General features: G+C 45.0%; 1 protein-coding gene across 1 annotated transcript in view; it reads right to left on the minus strand.

The window, feature by feature from the left end:
• Positions 1 to 963: 963 nt before the first annotated feature.
• NUMB (NUMB endocytic adaptor protein) overlaps positions 964 to 20,750 on the minus strand; it is a 70,839-nt gene continuing 51,052 nt past the window's right edge. Inside the window, exons 4-10 of the mRNA XM_084264066.1 lie at positions 18,448 to 18,480; positions 13,248 to 13,322; positions 10,826 to 10,966; positions 9,131 to 9,332; positions 6,841 to 7,143; positions 4,939 to 5,088; positions 964 to 2,061 (exon numbers count right to left, since the gene is read on the minus strand). Coding sequence (XP_084120192.1) covers positions 1,352 to 2,061; positions 4,939 to 5,088; positions 6,841 to 7,143; positions 9,131 to 9,332; positions 10,826 to 10,966; positions 13,248 to 13,322; positions 18,448 to 18,480 — 1,614 coding nt within the window. The 3' untranslated portion in view covers positions 964 to 1,351. The remainder of the gene's footprint in view (positions 2,062 to 4,938; positions 5,089 to 6,840; positions 7,144 to 9,130; positions 9,333 to 10,825; positions 10,967 to 13,247; positions 13,323 to 18,447; positions 18,481 to 20,750) is intronic.

The following is a 20,750-nucleotide window of genomic DNA, read 5'->3' on the forward strand; positions in this document are numbered from 1 at the left end:
CACAGAAGATAGATACGCACCTAGAGGGGAAAGCCTGAAAACTAAATGGGAGGAATAAAGCTTTCACAGACAGCACTTCTACCACCAACATTTATTTCTGTTAAAGCAGATTATAAATCATCAGTACAAATATATATAACTTACATTTGCTTGTAAGGCCAAAGTTTAAAAGTAAAGTTAAAACGAGATGGTTTTTCACAACTCACCAGGGGCAGAACCTGGACCAGCTGCAGCCGTAACCACACGGCTTCATGAGTCAGCGGGGAAAAAAAATTAAACCAAAGTTAAAAACCTCTAAGATCTACTGACAGACAAACATAAAATGGTGTCCCAGATAGCCCCAGGATGTAGATATGATTACAGTTAAGTTGTCACAGTAGTGTTAGAACCAATAGATTAAGACAAAGAAACTGCAGCAATACATGAAAGGAAAAAAAACCCATACTATATAGCATATGTAGCTTGATTCCAATAAAAAACAGTACGTTTTCCTCACGGTTTTCCAACCATGGCAATACTGTTTTTTAATTTCCTTTATTTAAAACTACGATATAATGACTTACTGGTTGTGACTGTTGTTGCAATATGCTACTTACAATGAACAGATACGAGAACAAGCTAGAGCCCCTTTTCCGCCCCCCGCCCCAATATTACTTACAATAAGAATCAGAGATAAATCAATCTTATGTACAATTTCTTACATCCAAGCCCCCCCCTCTTTTTTTTAACCTTTGGCAAGATTACTTACAACTCATACAGCTTTTAATATCCAACTATTTAAAATATTCTAAATGCATAAAAATAAAGATTTTGGCTTTACTTTATCCTTTACATATAATATTCACTTTGTTACGCAAAATGGAAGCTCAACTTTTTCCACAAACCTAGCTTTTGCTAAGCAGGTGACAATCTCCCACCCACATCCACCCACCCCCCTCCCCATTTTTTTTTCCCTGAGTGGGAACATCCAGGGACTCGCAGGGCATCAGAAGGCCACAGGTACCAAATCTGCCTTCCTTTCTGTGAGACGAGCGATGTTTCTGCAAAACAGGCTTCGGGACAGGGTGCCTTTGCTCCGTTTGACTGCCAGCTTCCCAAGGGAGGAGGGATGAGGAGGGATGCAGACTGAGGTGGCTCCAGGGTTCCTTCTAAGAACTGCACATGAAATTCTCTGTATGTTTATATCAATCCTCCCATACCCCCCGGAATTGCTCCCTCTTTCTAACTCATTTTCATTTGAAGGGACCTTTGGGATTATCAAAGCAAACCGATCAGAAACAGTCCCCTCTGCTCCCTTTATCCCTCTATTCTAATGTACAATTTCTCCAACCCCCACCCCTCCCCAGACCGCTCAAAGTTCAATCTCAAATGTCTTCTGTAAATCACTGGAGAAGGGGTTAGTCGGAGAGGGATTCGTGCGCTGCTTTGCCTTGCTCTCCAGTGCTGCCCACTGTGCTTCAAATGGGTCTACCTGGGGAGCAGCCGCGGGAGGCTGTGAATGTTTGTCCTCTGCAGCCCACTTGCCCCCCTCAACGCCGTTGAAAGCTGCGGAGCCGTTGTGCTGCGCGGGCGAGCTGAAGAAAGGGCTGGTTGTAGCACTGCTGCTCTCGTACTGGGAGAGCGTCTGCTGTTTGACGAGGCTGGGCGACTGGTGCGGATGGGCTGCTGGAGCGTGGCTTGCGGTGCCGAAGACGTTGGCTACCATCTGGGAAGGTGTGATTCCCACCACAGGGACGCTTGGGGCTGTGTAGGTCATCCCGTTCGCTACTGTGTACGGCTGCGCTGGAATAAACGCCGGCTGCATGGGCGGTACCACACCCACCGGCACAGGCTGGGGTGCAATGAAGGTGCTGACTGGGAAGGCTGGTGCTGGCTGGGAAGCTGCTGGAGGAGGCTGTAGTAGTGGCTGTGGCGCTGGGGCTGGGGCTGGCTGCTGCTGGGCTCTGACAGTCTTTGAGACCTCTTCCAACCAGCGGTCTGCCTCTGAGGGAGTACGTCTGTGATTTCCTTGGAAGAGACTCGGTGAGGCCGCAGCCGAGGAGGTGCTGCTCCATTCTGTGCCTGCGGAGGAAAGCATGGAGAAGGCATTATTGCTGCAAACCCTCGCCCTCGGGTCAGTTAGCAAGGCTGGAGGATGTACACAAGGACAGAGCTGACAGATTGCCACCAACACTGGAAGAGTGTTGGAGTGGAGTAGAGAAAAGTTTCTTCATTAAAACACAGATTTATTTATTTTTCTTCATTGCAATCTGAGCCCAGGGCCTGCAGAAGAGCTGCCACCCACACTCAGACCTTAAGTGACATAACCACCAGTTCCTCTAACTGGGGTCTGAACATACAGCTCGGGACTGGTGGACTGTGAGGACACAAAGTGGTGTGAAACTGGCTTTAGGACTTGTTTGCTCTGTTTCCCAAATGAAGGCCTTCCCCTCTAAAGGACAGGAATACAGTGGCACTGGGAGCTCACAGCACATCGTTCATTTGTCTGCCCCAGACACACTGAAGTGGGAGTACTCACTCTGATGTGTGCGAGCATTTAAGACAATCCATCTAATTACATTACCATACAATACATAAACTGTTCTTACTATGACACCTTTACTTTCCTCCTGCATCTCCACTCCCTTTTCCCTTACTCTTTACACACATAACTCAGGCTGTTAACCCCCTCAAACTCTTTTGCAATGTTCAACACTCAGCATTGTAGAACTCTCAGTTTTTCTTCACGGATTAAAAAAAAACCGCTCCCATTCTTCCCACAGTTTCAAAACTATCGCCCACCAGCTGAACTCTGCTTTTCCTTCCCTCCTCAGTTTCCTTTCCCTCTCCTGGGGCCTTGCCAGGTTTCCAATGTGATGAGAGAAGCACCCAGGACAGCTAGAGAGGGCTTGGCAGTGTACGCGTTACTGGGCGCTTTGGAGAAGCTGCTCAGCAGCCTGATGTCAGCCCCATCTAGTCCAACACTGTCTAAAGATCAGTTGCTGTTGTTTTTAAGTTGGGGACTGTTGGAGGCAGAGCTCAGGGCTTTTTTTATAGGGGAAGACTGCACAGAATCACAAGGTCGGAAAAGACCTTTAAGATCCTCGAGTCCAACCATTCCTGTCCTGTGCTAAACCGTATCTGTATGGTACCTCATCTACCCGTCTGTTAAACACATCCAGGGTCAGTGACTCAACCCCCTCCCTGGGCAGCCTGTTCCAGGCCCTGACAACTCTTTCAGGGAAGAACTTTCTCCTAACAGCTAACCTGGCCCTGTCCTGGCACAGCTTCATGTCATTTCCCCTTTTCCTGTCTCCTGTCACCTGGCTGAAGACACCATCGCCCACCTCTCTACAACCTTCTGTCAGGTCATTGTAGGTGGTGATAAGTGACTTACTCAAAATGGCCACGGTACACCTACAAGGCCAAGTAAAACCTACTATTTCACTACCAAAGTTTCTATTCAAGTTGACCTTACAACAAAAAACGGTGTTAGTAGCATAGATGTCCACATGGGGGATGGCCAGTTACAGTACCACCCTGCATCCGATACTGCTATAGGGGAAGGACTGGAGGGACAGGCTAGACTTAGCTAACACAAGAAATGAACCTCTAAAGCCTTTAAGCAACGAACTGACTCTCTCTCGTTCACATACCTTACTGCTGAGAATGCAAAAAATGATTTTGGGTACAGCTCAGTCCCCCTCCGTCCACAAACACACACTAGTTCATTGCTATTTTGTTAAGTGCTGCGCTTGCTAAAATGCTGCCAAAGTAAGTATCAGCCCAGTGTACAGCCCCAGAGCCAGCGAGTTCATCGCTTCCCTCCATCCACTCGTGCAAAAGGCTACTATGTCCGGCCTTTGTTGGCGTTCCTTCCGCTTGCCATTAAGTGGCATCGGCGATTGTCTCAAGGGCACAATTACTCTTCTGAGCCAAGTTCTCACCACCGCATCTACTTCCAGTCTTACCAGCGACCACAGCTGCAGCTCCAGTATTAGCAGCAGGAGCATGAGCCCAAGGATTGGTTTCACGAACTGGCATTGCTGTGGACGCTACAGCAGCTTGGGATGGTTTAGCAGCAAGCACACAGAAGGCAGAGGCAGTGCCATTAACTAAAATGGGAGCAGACAACATCAGTGCAATTAATTCATGCAAGGCATGCACGCGACCGGAGTACTGGGGGGCCATGTCATACCTATCAACAACACACAGAGCGATTTTAGACACTTCCACAGGACAGCAGTTTGTGTAACGCAGCCAAACTGGGCTGACAGGCGCTCAAGCTGGTAACGCCAAGTCACCAAGCCAGCGCCTGTTAACAGAAGGGTGGGAGGGTGGATTTTTATGTCTCTGGTGACATCACGAGTTCTGGTGACCAACTGAAATTAGATTTATTGGTTTCTCAGATAAGAGATATGGCTCACCAGAAGTTACTCTGCGATTAAGTATGGATTTGAAAGAAGAATGGGGTATTTTTAGGTGCAAAGTAACAGTAACTACACTGAACCTTTTTTCACACAACTTGTGTAAAAAGGGATCAGCAAAATGAGAGCTGGCGGCTGCAAGGAGTTCTACAGCAGGCATCTTTCCATGACTTATCCAAAAGTTTGTGTGAAAAGCAGCCATCGTGTGGTGGCACACAATCATCTCTTCCCCCCACGGGGTTTGGTTCCTGTGCCACGCTGGTACTGGGGTTTTTGCAGTTCAGGAGGCACATCATCTCAAAGCTAGCCCCTTTTACCGGTCACTATCGTGTGGTAGGTGCGTGAGCTTTTTGTTAACAACAAAACCACAGGAAAACTACACAGACAGGATTAATAAAGCAGGATGCTTTCCCCAAAAATACTGACAACAGGACTTGCACAAGAAATTAAGACCACATGTTAACTGGAAAGCAACATTCTGTGCGTTTGAGCCTCAGCCAGCATGACCACGGCACGCAGAGAAATCACAAACCTTGAAAGGCAGGAGACTGCGGTGCGACTACTGTCACTGGTTTTGTCATGGGGGCCGAAGAGAAAGGATCTTCTGAGGGTGTGCTGAAAGCACTGGTGATCTGAGAGCACAGGGCACTAATGCTGTCCGTTTCCCCTTCTACCTCAGGGACTAGAATGTAAACAAAAATCCATTAAATTAGAAGTTGAAAGGACACAGAAACAATTTACAAAACATCAATGTGACACTGGAATATATTTAGTACCCTTACGTCCTAGATGTGCCTGCTACTCATTTGCATGACAGCTTTTTTTGTAAAATCAGTGCTGAAGACCTGCCTGAAATAGAACACGTCATGTGTTCTGTGACTGAGACAGGAGGGAACGGGGATGAGCGCTCCAGATTTGAAGTCGGTTATTCCTGCTTCCCTGTGTCAGTGCAAGAGGATGTTCATTTCAGAAAATACAAGGGGCTTCTATAGCTTTTAGTAGAGATCTAAATCTTTTGGTATTAAAGCGCTAAACATATCAAGGATTTGGCACTCTGTGAAATGAAAAATACTTGTGATAGATTTAAGTGTTCCAATGCCAGCCTTCCACAGGAACTAGAGAAGGTTTAAACATGCTGACAGCAATGTGAAGCCTGGAGTTAGAATGTTGATTGTTCCAGTTCGGCAGGAGCTGAAATCGCCAGCTCCTGTGGTAGAACCAGAAAAAGCAAAAGCCAAATGCTCAAACAAAATGCTTTTAACCCAAGTATCAGCATAATGTGGATAAAGCAACATCTGGAGTAAAACTGCTGACTTCCCAGATGTTCTCATTATTACTAATTGCATTGCTTTTCCCAAGTACTGACCATCAGTCCTTCGCTGCACAGCACTGCCATGAGCAGGCATAAGGAAGCACAAACAAGACAAAGACCCAGATGATGTCTGGACACAACGTTCACCATATTTAAAATTTGGGGGGGGGCATGGCCCAAAAAACTGATGCTCGAAGGGATAATGTCCTACAGCGCCTGTGGCGTGATGGTAAGCAGCACCGGCAGCGGCATGCATGGGGACGTGCGATCAGAAACACTGTGAATCATGAGGAACACCGAGCATAGCATGCTCGTGAGCAACACACCATCACCCTACAACTGATGAACTCCGTGCTGCCCTTAAGGCATGGGTCACCGAACAAGGACTGTAGCAGCAGTCAGGCTAGGTATTTGTGTCAGTTTTGCCTTTGCCCCAGAAATTTTTACTTTAAAGCTTAGGACCCTAAAACTAGCCCTCCTGCCAAACCAGGGAACAGCTGGCCTGCTGGATGGCCCAGCTTAAGGGGATTCTGAGCACCCCAGGCATTTATGTTGGGAAGGCTCTAGAAAACCCTTCTATCGCCACGTGAACACTGTGCCACGCGTTACTGATACAGCTGGCTGTGCCACCTAACAGTACAGTTTCCTTCCGTGCCAGGTGAAAAGCCACTGCATTGCTCTCAAAACCAACAGTTCAGACAGGCGGAAGGACAGACTGCAGAACAGCATCACAGGATCCCACGACAAGCTCTTAAGGCCTTGAAGGGACTCATCTCTCAAAACATGCTGTCGTCAAGTGGAGGAACTGGTTCAGTGATTGAGAGGGAAGAGGAGCCAGCACCTACTAACTCACCAACACTCATTCCTGGAGCATGTCAAGCTGTGCTCCAATACTGCATGTAGTGATTAACACTGTTTGCCTGCTGCTGGTGAATACGGCGTTTAAAATCCTTGCCTATTCCCAAAGCAGCAGTTTTCTGACCTGGTGGTGTTCAGTCATAAGGAACAATCCCCATGAGGCAGGAAGGATTTACTAGAAAATAAGGAGCTAATTTGAAGCCACAGAGAAGGAAAGGAAGAGACAAGTTATGGTATTGTTTCACTGGAACCATTTAGTTTTACCTGAGTTTTTCATGGGAAAATCAGTCTTCCTTTGCACTGTTGAAGGCAGCTCATTTATTCGCAAAGACAACTGGCGTTTAAAAGGAGACATCTTTTGGCTAAGGGCAGGGAAGCCCCTGAAAGAGCCTTGCCTGGCAAGCTGTTCTATAGGGGCATGTCTCCGTGGAATAGCGTGGGGATTGCTCATTTCTTTATCCAGAGAGGCAGCAGCTTCAGCAGTAGGAGAGGTTGGCGAGCCAGAGGAGGGGGCAGTACTGTTTGTTGCAGCACCTGGTGCTGCTGCTTTCACTTCCGTTTCAACTGCTGGAGGAAACAGGGTGAGGTTAGAAGAGCAACGCCAAGTAGTGTTCAATTGCCTGCCCCTACACTCCTAATCCCTTCTGTAAAGAGAAACGGTGGGAATTAACTAGCACTCTTCCAAACAAGCTTTGAATACCACAGCAGAACAATCATTTCCATACACCTTTGTTGTCTTCAACTGTGTCACTCTGCATACATCCAGTCTCCAAAGCAAAGCTCCTTGAGGACAGCCCACAATGGCCCTACCTATGCACTCTTTCTAGCTCCCAGCTAGTACTCTTTCGAGGCTCCAACTCTAGAAATACCCACAATTCCATTATGATCAAGACTGAAAAGTGTATTTTGTGCTTGAGTCCTTTCCTTTGCCCCACACGGAGGCCAGAGCATTGCTATGAGCTGTATGAAGTTACTGAGGGTGGCATAGCTCAGCAGCGGTGGCAGGGAACAGAACCCAGCTCTAGGGCCTTCTTTTAAAAGCCCCCCCCTCCTTCCCCCTGCAGAATCAGCAGCAGCAGCCACACGCCCTGCACAAGCTCTGGCAAGCCAAAGGCAGCAGCAGCGGCACTCAACAGGTTTGGCTGCATTCAGTGCTCCGGGTGCAGCTCCCCAGCTCCTCCAGGAAAGACACTGCAGAGAGGTGGAAGTGCGCTGCAGGGCAGGTCCAGCCCCGGAGCTGGCAGGCCTTGCTAACGCCAACCACCTTTACATCGAGTTCCCCTGTCTCATCTTCAGCTGAATTTGTAACGCTACTACCCAGCTACTAGTTAGTTGCAGCGGAAGCTCCTCCAACTTAAAGCCAGCTGCTTCGTTTCGCAGGGTTCTGCACAGCACTACAATGCTGCTGTCAACCAGGCCTAATGTACGATTAAGTCGAGTTTAAATCACGACACCTAAGGCTAGAATAGCAGTGGGGTTTTTTTCAACTGTAGGAAAACACTCAGTTCATGTCATAAGTGACTTGGCTTTGGGGACAACAGACACAACTCATCAACACAGGAAGAGAAGGGGGGAAATCTCACTCTTCCAGTCTGAACTCTCATTTTACCTGGACTCCACATATTTTAGGAAAAAACAATTATTTTTTGTTGACACATCAACAGAATAACTAGGAATCTGGTAAAGAGAGGAGCCACACTAGAGATTTCTGAGGAGCAGGGATGGTAGGAAGAACTAATCACGTTGTCTTGCAAGCTTCAGTACCCATGAGCTGCAGCTGCTCATTCAAGTGAAACTTTTCTAATCAGTCTTTCTTGGAAAGGATTTCACACACCTTCATTGAGTCAAGGGTTTGAGTCATGCCCTCAAGTAACAAAGGCCTTGTGTTTAAGCTTCATTTGGCACGTTCTGATGGCACATTTTGGCAGATGGATGATGAAAACGAAGATTAAAGTTTTGCAATCAAGTGGCAGCATAAAACTTGCTATGGAACCCTCTGCCACAGAAGTTTAAATCCATGGTAAAGAGGGCTACAGGCAATATTTATAATAGTTATTTTTTGGTAGCTCTGCTCTTCCCTCATGCAATGTATCTCTATACATACACTTTGTAACTCGCCTTAAAAATCAAAATAAAATATTATTTTCCAAGAAAAACACACATCATTTTCTGTTCGTTTACCTTAAGCTACAAAAACTGAGTGCTTCGTGTCTGGCAAAGCTACTCCATTTTTATAACGTCCCTCTGATAGGGCCTTTTAGCATGGTACCCGTGGGGATCTCTGTGTGAAGCCGCCTGCCAACACTGAGCAGGAGAAGCTTCCACAGTGGAAGCCACTCATGGTTTTTCTGGAGGAGATCTGGGAAAACAAGCTGCCAGTGAACCTGGGAACATTTTCTGTGTTGTGAGTGTCTGGGAATACGGTCGGTACATACTGGGATTCAAGAGAGGGAATGTTGCAAGGACGTTAAGCCTCAATCCTTGCCCAGGATCCAACCCACCGCAGCACTGGTTTTGCTGGCTACGGCTGATCGTGTAGAGTTGCACCCTGTACCTTTAGTATCTGGCATCTGTCTCATAATTTCCTCTCTCTCCGCTTGTTCGGTAGCTGTAGTGACCCTGAATGACCCCTCTCTGGTGAATGTGGTTCTGCTGGCATCAAAGGTGGCAGTCACTCCACACTCCTTCTCCCGCTTCTGCTTGCGCTCCAGGCACGCTGCAAATGCGCAGCCCACGGCATGACTCAACCTTTCCCCCTGTATAAGACAACATTGCATCATAGAGTAACTGGAACAGAAACAGACACTCTTCAAGCATTGCGAAGTGATAACCTGCCTTTACAAGGGGAATCTAATTAAAGCATTAACAAGAACTACTGTAATTGGCCACCTCTTCTATGGCTCTAAAATTAAACCCAGTATATAAGGACTCCCAACTACTAATGCACAAGCAGCGTTCAAGAAGGTCACCCAGAAATGAAAAGAGATCAGTGGATTATCTCTAGTTCAGCTGCTAAGACACTGGTGTGATAACGTGCCCACACAGATCCCTTGCCTCTGGATACAGCTGCGCATGAAGAAGCTCTTGTGAAGCCACCTTCAGCAGGTCTCAGCCCTGAAGGACAGATAGATGCTGTTCTCAGGTGGAGCAAGTTCACAGAGGGCTCAGAGAGCCACTGTCGGGGCACTGCTTTCGTGTAAGCGTGAAGATTAGAAGTACAGTGCTGACTACTGACACCTGGTCGTGGCCCTGGCCACAGGCAGGACTTAGCACTAAGGGTGCCGTCTGACAAGCGCTTCCATTACTAACCAGCAGGGACAGAAGGATCCACGGGCTGGAACTGCAGCAAGGAAAAGGCAACTCAAGTCAGAACAAGTCCAGCAATCCAGCTAATGTGGCAGCTACAGCTGAGTCAGAGGCACCATTCCTACGAGGTGCTCAACTCCCCCATTGTAACCTGTGAGCGAGCTGACCTGTGGATGTTCACTAAGGAAAACAGGAATGCTCCAGCTCTAATGGAAGTTTAACTGGGAATTTCTAACTTCACTGTTTCTCTTCACAGAGAAAGGATAAATTGCCAAGTATGACCGCTCTGAATCCACGTGAAGCTTCACGAGCTGTCTGTAATCCAGGCAGGATTCAACAAGGAGCGTAGGGAGGAAAAGGCTAGATCAAGGAGTTAAACACCACAGGTAAGTCTACACAGAAGGGTGCTAACGGAGGCAACTTACTGTCTGCTGGTAAAACCTCTGTCCCTCAGAAGCAGAGAGGATGCTAATCTAACACAGTTTAGCTCCATCCCTTAACATCCAGCTGGCTTTCCATTCAATACAACATTCACATACAGGAGGCTGCATTCATACCCAGTCTGTATTTACTCACTATGACTTTATCCTGGAAAAACTGTCATTGCTGTTTCAGTTTTTGGCTGTATACATTTTCAGATGAGAATATCTTCTGGCTATTTTTAGATCTTCTGCTAGAGATATCTGAGGCTGACTGCATTCCATTTATACACACGCTGGGCACTGGTTCTCTCCACAAAGTGACACCACAGAAGGACAGCAAATAATTCAGATATAAAGAACTGGAACTAAAATAATGTTCAAGGACCAAGTAATATTTTAGCTGAAGTCAAAACATACTGCATTACACTGGGTAGGTAATTTTTCTGAGCATACCTCCCAGGTAGGAGCTGGAAAAAACTGGACATTCCACCCCCCGTTCCCCCCGCCATCATCACACTTACCGTGTCCTTTACGGCCATAAAGCAGTGGCATATCCAGCGCCTCGTTGTGCCATCTCGACAGATGTATGAAAATGCCCGGTCAAAGTTCCTGTCTGGTGCGCAGAAAGAAACCTTCTCTATTGTCTGATCAACTATAAGGTCCTAGAGGAAAATAATTCCACACACACACACAAAGAGATGTGAGGAAACATGGAGAAACACTTGAACACGTCATTTTCAGTGTTAACCGCAAGAAGATGAGTTATACTGAAGCCATGATAACCCAACGTGACTATAATCTGTCAATGGCTTCATCTTTCAGAATCTATTCCCAGGATGAAACAAAAAGGACGGAGGACATTTTCCACCAGCCACCTTCAGTAGCAGCGTGCCAAGGCACCACTTGAGAATTTAGGGACCCCAACAATTCCCAAGACCTCTCCTCTAGATTATGGAGCTCACATTTTTCTTGATTTAGTTTACTTTTAGCATAGCTCCTACAGCCTTGCAATCAAAAAAACATTTACTGTGGTTAAAACACAACAATGAAACTTATGGGAGAGGCCTGCAAGCATGAAAGGTCTAGCAGCTGCTAGATAAAAAGCAAAAGCTGATCGGCCAGCGCCACTGGCACTATCAAACATCCCTCGTCTGTTCCCCAGACCGATGGGAGAAGTGCCTCTGAAAGGGAGACAGCATTGTTTAAGAACGCTGCTGTCTTCATTTACAGTTATTTTTTGGATGTTCTTTTCACCATTGTCTCTTTTGGCTGGCACCTGTGCTAATGTCCTCATCCACCAGGAGGCAATGGTATATTCTCTTTCTAGGCCCTATACTTTTAACTTCCTCCGGGGTCTGCACAACTCATTAAAATTCAATTTTTAAATATTAGCTACATCAGCAGTAAGATTTCTAAAAATAACACCTGCATTATTGTTTTTAAACAAGGCAATCAGCGGGCTGAGTTCATCTCCATCAGTGTGTTTGTGTTAGAAACTGACTTCATAAGAGACAGAGACTTTAGTGCTGATGAGTTACAGCTCAGTTCCCACCAGCAGCCCTGGAGAAGTCCAGCCACAGAGCAGGTATCTGGCCAGCAGTCCTGCTTCAGGGGGTTCTGAATTATCTCTACCTGCTTCTCAGTGATGGCTGGCAGCAATCAGCTTTGAGACTGACAAAGCCAGGGTTAAATGACATGAACGTAAAGCTGATTTATCTCAGACTAATGAGAATAAAAATTGCTTTGACAGCCATGCCAGCTTTTAAACCACTCGTATGTCTGGAGAGGCGAGCCCAAAACTCTCCTTTCTAATTGCCTGCATCTACATAAAACCAAGAACCCTTTGCTGTTCCTTGCAGACAGGTGCCTTGGTGGAAAATGCTGTTCTGTTTCACAACAAATAAAAGTATAAAACAATTCAGAAAGATGCCACGAATGCACCAGTTTTCCACTTCAAACCAGCAGCTTCCGTACTAGGAATAACTGAATTTGATACTCAGTTAACTCTGTTACTGTCTAGCTTGAGTCTGAACGCACAACCCCCCAATTCATTTCCTCTCTGTTGCAGTTTTAGAAGCTAAATCCTGGTCACTCAGACCCACTCGAGGGGCTGGACGCATTCTAGACTACATCAGCATGAGTTTGCTCCTGTGTCATCAAGGCAGCCTTCTACAGCGGTGCAGACTGAGTCAAGGGACTCGACAAGTTCGATGCCCACAGAACTCAAGAGGAAAAAAGTGGTTCTTCAGTAAATGCAACAAAAAATCCTCTGAGCTTGTGCTACCCACCCCCTTTTACGAAACATGTCACAGAATCACAAGGTGGAAAAGACCTTTAAGATCATCAGGTCCAACCATTCCTGCCTAGGCTAAACCCTATCCCTAAGTACCTCATCTACCCGTCTGTTAAACACACCCAGGGTTGGTGACTCAACCCCTCCCTGGGCAGCCTGTTCCAGGCCCTGACAACTCTTTCAGGGAAGAACTTTCTCCTAACATCTAATCTGACCCTGCCCTGGGGCAGCTTCGTGCCATTTCCCCTTGTCCTGTCTCCTGTCACCTGGCTGAAGAGACCATCGCCCACCTCTCTACAACCTCTTGTCAGGTAGTTGTAGGCGGTGATAAGGTCTCCCCTCAGCCTCCTCTTCTCCAGACTAAACACCCCCAGCTCCCTCAGCTGTTCCTCATTTGATTTGCCCTCCAGCCCCTTCCACAGCCTTGTTGCTCTTCTGTCCTGAGAGTAGCATGGAATTAACTGGGGGAAAAAGCAAACAGCAGGTATACATCTGGGTACAAAGCAAGAAACAATTGAAGTACTGCACGCTTCAGTCTTCCTATCAAATACCATTATTTGCATCAATATAAAGACTGGTGCCCATTTAAAGTTAGAGCACAAATACATTATTATAGAGAGATAGAAAACCTCCGTTGAGGGAAATCTAACCTTTGTTTTCTCATCTACCACTCTGAGTCCATCCGCTGACACCCACAGGACCGCTTTCACAGCTTTCTTCCCAGACTTTCATGAAAAAAAAAAAGAAAAAGAGAAAGAAAAAACCACAGTTTTACACCAACAGCAACAAGCCTGCCACCCACTTCCCCTTTCCAAGAACCGTAACGTTAAGTGTAGCTGAAGTCCACGGTCAGTAGGGTGCCCAAAGCCAGATAGACAATCCAAGTTGCAAAACATTCAGAGAACCAAGCCAAAGCCAGTATTCCAGAAACAGCACATCGTGGGGATGGGAAGAGGGCACAGGACGGGGTGGAGGCAAAAATAGGGTGTACATCCACTGACAGTAAAGAATGCAAGACTGACCAAGTGGGTGAAGAATTCCACTAAAGAGTCAGAAAACACTAATTCATAAGGAGTTACACCACAGGTAGCTTCTTTAGCACAAGTTTAAACGGAGGAAAATTCTTACCTGGTATTTCCACCAGCCCTCCCTACCCTCTGCCCCAATAGTCACATGGCAGAATCGTGGCATCACCTTAAACCAGTGTTAAAAGCACCCAAAATTCATCAGTTATTGTGACACGAGCTTAACGCTGAGACCAATCATCCAAAACGTTTCACTAGTTCGTTAAAAGCTAAAAGTCACATCTGGGAAGAGAGGCAGAAAGACATGATTTCTTAACCCCTGGGTGCCTGTCCTGAAAAAGCCACAGTGTGTGGCAGGCTGAGGCGGCAGAGGAGAGGCCTGGCTCCTATCCAAAGTTTGGCTGTGGGAGCTCTGAGCTGCCGCAAGCTGAGGGTAAGTGGGAAAGGCAGGAAGGCTTCAGGAGCCATTTCAACTGCAGATTCTTTCTAGATTGTTTGCTTTTTAAGGGAAAGTTAGGGAAAACAGCATAAACACTAATTCATCAGACAGAAAACAGGTAATAGGTACAAGATGTTGACATAATTTGACTGATGGTTACAGAGAACTACTACTAGAAAAATAACCTTTTTTTTAAATGTGTGGCTTTAATTCATAAGCTGGGTGCTTTAAGCCAGCCAATGTTCTCCCTGTAACGTTTTCTGAAGCACTGGGTTTAGGAGTGAAGAGAACACCACCAAGAGGGGTATCAGCTAGTGGTTTCATGCAAGAAGTACTGCAGATGTATATAATTTATATTTGTATGGCAAGTAATGGAGCAAGGACAGGTCCTGCCATAAGCTGCCACATGTTCCAAGTCTGCGACACCAATTTTAACACTGTGAGGATGAAGTATCTCTGAGTGAAAAAGTCTCTTGTCATATCACATTGGTTTCATTCTGAGAGAAAGCAGCAAGGGTGAGGAAAAGGGGCCTGGCAAGACTTCTGCTTGTTTTTGGGGAGGAACTTTCTGTCCCAATTTCAGAAGCAGCAATAACAACCCCAGCATTTTCAAAAAGCGAACAGAGAACAGCACTGACTTGTGATTAAAAGAGAAAAGAGAGAAAATAAGCACAGCATGAAAGCAAGCTATGGAAAAGTGCTTGCAGAAGCAAGTTTCTAAATGTCCATCCAGCCTCCTGGATACCCCAGGGAAGGTTTAAAGTAAAACTGTCAGCTTCTGGAATACCTAGCAGAAAGACCCTTATTCACAAAGGAAGATGTAATTAAATTTACCATCATATGTGTTAACAAAATATTGCAGCATTTAAAAGTAGATTCTAACTTTTGGTCTTAAATGGCAGTGAAAAGTTGATACTTACAATATATAGTGTGCACTTTCAATGCTCAGCTAACTTCCATAGCATAAAAGGCTCTATTAATCCCAAAACCAAATGGTTTGTAGAGGTCTGCTTCCTTGAACTGCTTTAAAACGGAGTACCAGTTCCTTATAAGCTGTTAATAGTCTTACATCTTTATTTAAAGCAAGCACAAACGATCAAAAGGAGTCACTGCCTGCAGGTGACCGCTTGGTTTAGATCACCATCGTTAGAAACCAAGGTACACGACTTTCCCCAGCAAACAAAAAATCCCCTTGTTTCTGCAGAAACAGTGAGCAGTTCCTGAAGTCTGTATTGAGCAAGTCAGGTTTAACCAAGCTGGCTCCTTCCTAAAGCAGGGCTGGTCTTCAGCAGAGTTACTCCTGCTGTTCTACCAAGCAAGGATTCAAAAACACCTAAGACATGCAACTTCATGTTTCTCAGAATCAAATGAAATGGCTAAAAGGCTACATCCACCTCTCCCACTGGAAAATTAAGGTTCCTCGTGGAAGATAACCAAACGTGGGCTTGCTACACTAAAAAAAAAAAGGTAACACACTTCTATGTCCCCATTCCTCCTTCTAGATTTATGGTGGGTGCAGCACTTAGATGGAGTAAGCCCTTACAGTCTGTATCCCCAACACACAGCTACTACTGCTGGGCAATGCGTAATTTTCCCATCCACTGACTCCTCAGCTTCCTTGTGCCTACAAGTGATGTATAAAGGAATACACTCCTCCAAATAGTTTATACTGGCTATACAAAAATCAAAGTACTACTCTATTATGGGCGGGATATCACCATGTATATCATGATCAGAAAGCAGAAAGGAGTGTTTGCACTCTGGCACACACAGGACAAAGATCAGACCAGATAGGAGATACTGCGTGGGAAGCGAACTCCAACACAGAACCACAGCTTGTATAATAAACACTGAAATGCACAGGGGACCCCAAACAAATCTATAGCAAATGGCCAATACCCACTGGACCAGTGTAGTCTTAAATGTTGCTACCAAGGGACCCATCTAGACATCCATATCAGTAGCCTGTCTTCGTATGCAAGAGTTTTTGGATGACAGCACTGCTGGAGGAGAGCCTGCGTGGCACCGGCTCCCAGGAGCCTGATTTGTCACCGCTGAGTCAGCCCTGATAGAAACCTTGTTGCTCAGCACTTCCTAGGAGGTCAGTAATCTGCTCCAATACCAGATTCATTATCTGCACTAATTTCAGAGTCCTCAGAGGTCTCCAGGAGGGAGGGCGAAGCATTCATCCTAACAGACAAGGCCTGAAGACAAAGCAGGACCGCTGTGAGTTGGGCACAAGGGAAACATCTGCGACAGACTGGGAGAATTAAAGTTGCCCAATAACGCATTCTTAAAATGCTTCTAAATTGTTCATAGCCTTTCTGCCTATTCCATTCTGTCCTGGGACTTAAAACCAGCTGTAAGCTTTTTATCTGAAGCCTGAGGTATAAAAAGGAGAATACATCATTTCGGACTGCAGATAAAACACTGCGCGATGAGAAACGCGTGCGCTCGGTGGAAGCAAAACAGGGAAGGACCACCGAATCTGTGCTACAGTTCATTACAACAGAGAAGCTTTAGTTTATAAAACATGAAGAGCAGCCGATTTGGTTACTAATTAAAACTGCAACCCGGAGCTATCAACACTTGTTTTTATTTAAGGCTGAAAAGGAGTATTTTCAGTACTACATTCTCAAATGTTTCTGGGCACAAACCCATCAGATTTACCTTTTAGGGGGAGAAGACATGGTCAGGGAAAGCAGCATACCTGTCTAGACTGACTTTGAAAGCTGGGAGGGCATTTTAAGCAGCTCTGCAGTTTGGAATATTATACTAATCCCAAGGCAAGGCATACACTGAGAAATGATAGATGCGACAGCCAAAAGATATTAAGAATTATTAGTATTTCTGAAGTATTAATAAGAGAACAGCTGTCCCTTTTTTTTCTCTTTTTTCCCCTAGATTTGGCCTCCCACTGCAAGCCAAAGCTGTAATAAAGGCACTGCCACACTGGCACTGTGGGCAGACCTAAACACTACGGCCTGAAGTGGCCTCAGTGCTAATGAAACTCCCCAGGCTGAAAGAGAAGCATGCCCCTCTTTGGCAAAAATATTCTAATAAAAGACAAATCAGATCTACAAGGCTGTATTAAAAAAAAGCTTCATAAAAAAGCTACCGAGATGTAACCGGGAAGCTGGCATATTTATTAGGTAACTAAAAAGCCAAAGAAAGGTTTGTAGGTGCTATGTAGAGCTCTGTCCTTCTGTGACTTTACTTTCTTGTGTAGCCTAACATAAGTTAACACCAGCAAATAGAAAGAAATCTAATGTATCTGGGTCAGGTTAAGGTGCACAGCGGGGTTCTGTTTGTTTTAAACAAACTGTAAGTAGTAGTTAGCATTTTCACTCTAATCTTTGTAGATTCCAGCTCTTAGATTTTGTTAGCAGGCAGCAATGACCTGACAAAACTGACAGATCTCCCACCTACGGTACTTGGCCTGTCACTATCACTGCCCTTTCAACGTGTGATTTCCCAGATGACAGGAATAAAGCCCAATTGGGAAAACAGCTGTCCCTCTGTGACATGCAACACTGAGTGAAAGGTGAAAAAGCAGCAGCTGAAAAAAAAACCAACTTGATTTACTCCCCAAGCAAAGCCAAACCAAATTTGTAAGCAGAGAATAATCTCCAAAATATCTTTCTTTGTATGGAGGTTACAAACCTGTTACCTTCTACTTGAGCTAAGATTAATTTTATAACAACATACTCTAGAAGCTGTACCTTAGGTTAACTCCATATGAAAAATAAACTCAATTTTTTTTTAAACAAGAGTTTGAAATGCAGATGTAAGGAGGAGATGAGAGGTAAAAGAGAGAGAGCTCTTCAGGGTCTCCAAGGCGTTGCAGAGATGTAGGCAGTACAGGACAGTTGCTTTCCTTCACGCCTAAGTCACGGTACTCATGAAAGCAACAACAATGACAGGAACTAAATTTTCCAGTTACACAGTTGAGTTGCAATTAGAAAAACATAGTAGGTCTCATCTTCATATACCTATGAATTAGGACTGTGCTCAAAAAAGAAATGTTTAAAGAGACAGTCCTAACATTTGTGTCAGCTCATGGTGCCAGGAAGCTGATCATGAAAAGTTTACAAGGCACAGACCCCAAGTGCTCATCTGTAGGTATTTGCCCAGGCTGTCACAAGTTTAAGGGCTTCAAAGGACAATTCAGATTTTTTTGGGGAAAACCAAATCACTTCAGAACACTGGATTTCTGATACAGCCCGTACGGATTTAAGTTTCTGTTTCAGGTTGCTTTTTTAACCATACTTTTTGTATGACCAACTGAAATGGATTAGGTGACTCTCAACACCCTGATTTTACAGCAGTGCTATACCAGGGATGTAACTCCTTATAGTGCAAGCACAAATGAGGCATTAAACTTACTTTTCCAAAGAAGCCTTTGAAGAACTTCCTTTCCTGGAGGAACAGGGGGGGACAAGTCGAGCGCTATTACTGTAGGTAGCTAAAATGTCCCAGGGTTTCAAACCAACAAGCACACACAAGAATAGGGTTTGGAGGGAAAGGAAGGGGGTTTTAGAGTTATCCATGAGAAGGTGCGACAGGCAAATGTGAAAATAATCCCATGAAAATGAAGATCAAAGGGCACGCACACAATTCTAACAAGCTACTGCCCTGAAATTGGTGGAAAGAAGAGAACCTCAGCCCCAATTTCATGCAAAGTGGTTACTTTATTTTCACTCTCCCCTCTTTAGTCCCTTTTAGTTAGGTTACAAACCAAACTTGGCAGCAGACATGGTGGTTAAACAATTAAAATACTGTACGGGCTCTTGTGAAACGCGAAGTTCTAACTCCAGAATTACAGTCAAGTTTGCCCTGTATTGATCAATCTTTCCCAAAGCAAATGTTAAAGAAATACGTAGGGCTATTTACAAAGCAGGGTTAAACACTGCTTCATTTTGTGCCATCTATTTGTTGGTTTGATTTTCATGCTACTCTTAACGCTTCACATTTTCTGTCTTCTCTGAACAGCGAGGAATTTCATCTCACCTTATGGTGCAACTAAACCAGGAATGAGACCCCCTCCTCTTTCCCTCTCTTTGAAGCCTTCCAAGGCATTATACAATATTATATAAAAACTAGGTATCTATTTTACAACTCTAAATTGACGGGCAGAGCAAGACCCCTTTAAAGTCCGCCCAGGCAGGGACAGACAGGCAAGTGCAAAGTTACAGAGAGCTGCACTACAACTTCCTGAATTCCTTCAGCCTGGAAGCGATTATGCTGATTGCCAGGTTCACATCAAGAACAGGGCGGCACACGGTTTTAAGCGTGTTCGCATGCAGTTCAGTTTGCTGGCTTTATTTTGATACCAGACTGTGAAAACTGCCAAGATGTGAAGCAACCCCGTTGCGAGAAGGCTTCACAAGGCCTGGTGCTCTGTCCCCCACAGCTACAGGCCGCTCCGCACTTGAGGGAAGCTGGTATGAAGCGTCTCGCTGTTCCCACCATCTTCCCAAATTGTTTTGCCTGTAAGGAAACTGTGGTCTAGCAGTAATGGGCAAGAGGTGGAGAACTGTGGATGACAGAGCGCCATGTTGGGACAGGCCCTGACCCCCAAATTAATGCTACGCAATCCCAACACGTTGATCAGTGGTAACAATACTGTATTAAAAGTATTATTACAAATATCCTGGGGCAGCATCTGGACAACTGATCGATAAACAAGGTTATATTTAAAACAAAGCTCTGGTTCTGACGCAAGCCAACAAAAGCCAGGAAACACAAAGTTAAGAAGGGAGTGTCGATCCTGACTTTGCATTTCCTGCCTTCAGCTGCTGTGTGCTGCTCTGCCCCGACGTCCTTCCACAGAGCTCTGCACTGAGGACCTGTAACATATTTATGTCAACTCAGATACTGTAGAAAGAACGTCTCTTAAATTCAGCCAGCTGAAAAGCTTAACAATTTTTAGAGGCAGGAACGGCTACGTATTTGGACAGGATATGCAGAACACTAGGAGGGGAACTAATGGATTAATCACAGTGTTGCGTACATAATAAGAAGGGGTTGGATGCTGCTGCCAAGTTGAGCAATGACTATTGCATTACACTAAATAACAGCTTTTTAAAGATAGCAAAAGCTATAGAGATTCACCAGAAGCTACCTCATTTTTAGGTGATGGTTAATTTTGCTCTCAGCAAAATGCTTGTTAAGCAAGATTATTTTTTTTAATAAACTAGAAAAGGTTAATGGAAAAGACATCATGCAAAATGGGTTTCAAACAACACTAAGTTAATGCAGTTTAGAGATAACTAACATGTTTTAAAGTATTAAATTATGTCTCTTTACCTGCTAAAACAAGAACATATATTAAAACAAATGCATCATTTAAAACAAGAAGTGGCAAGTTAGAAACCAATAACTACAGGCTAAAGCTGATTTAAAATCAAAACATGACATGAGAGAGTATACATTTGTCTTCATATGATGTTCCCATACCTGAGTAAAATACACTTACAAAGTTATTTTCCAGTTTGTGCTAAATATTTTTAATTTGGTGAAGAGGTTCTGAAGAAATTATTTAATCCTTAGTGTCCAAACACAAGGATCCTACCAGATATTAAATGTGTACACAGTAATATCTCCCTACGGAGGTAAAAGTGTAAGCTACATTGGTAATAACCTACTAAGAGAGAAATGCATGATAATATAAACCCACGTTAATTATA

Source organism: Gallinula chloropus, assembly GCF_964237585.1.
Source record: "Gallinula chloropus genome assembly, chromosome: 4".
NCBI lineage: Eukaryota > Metazoa > Chordata > Aves > Gruiformes > Rallidae > Gallinula > Gallinula chloropus.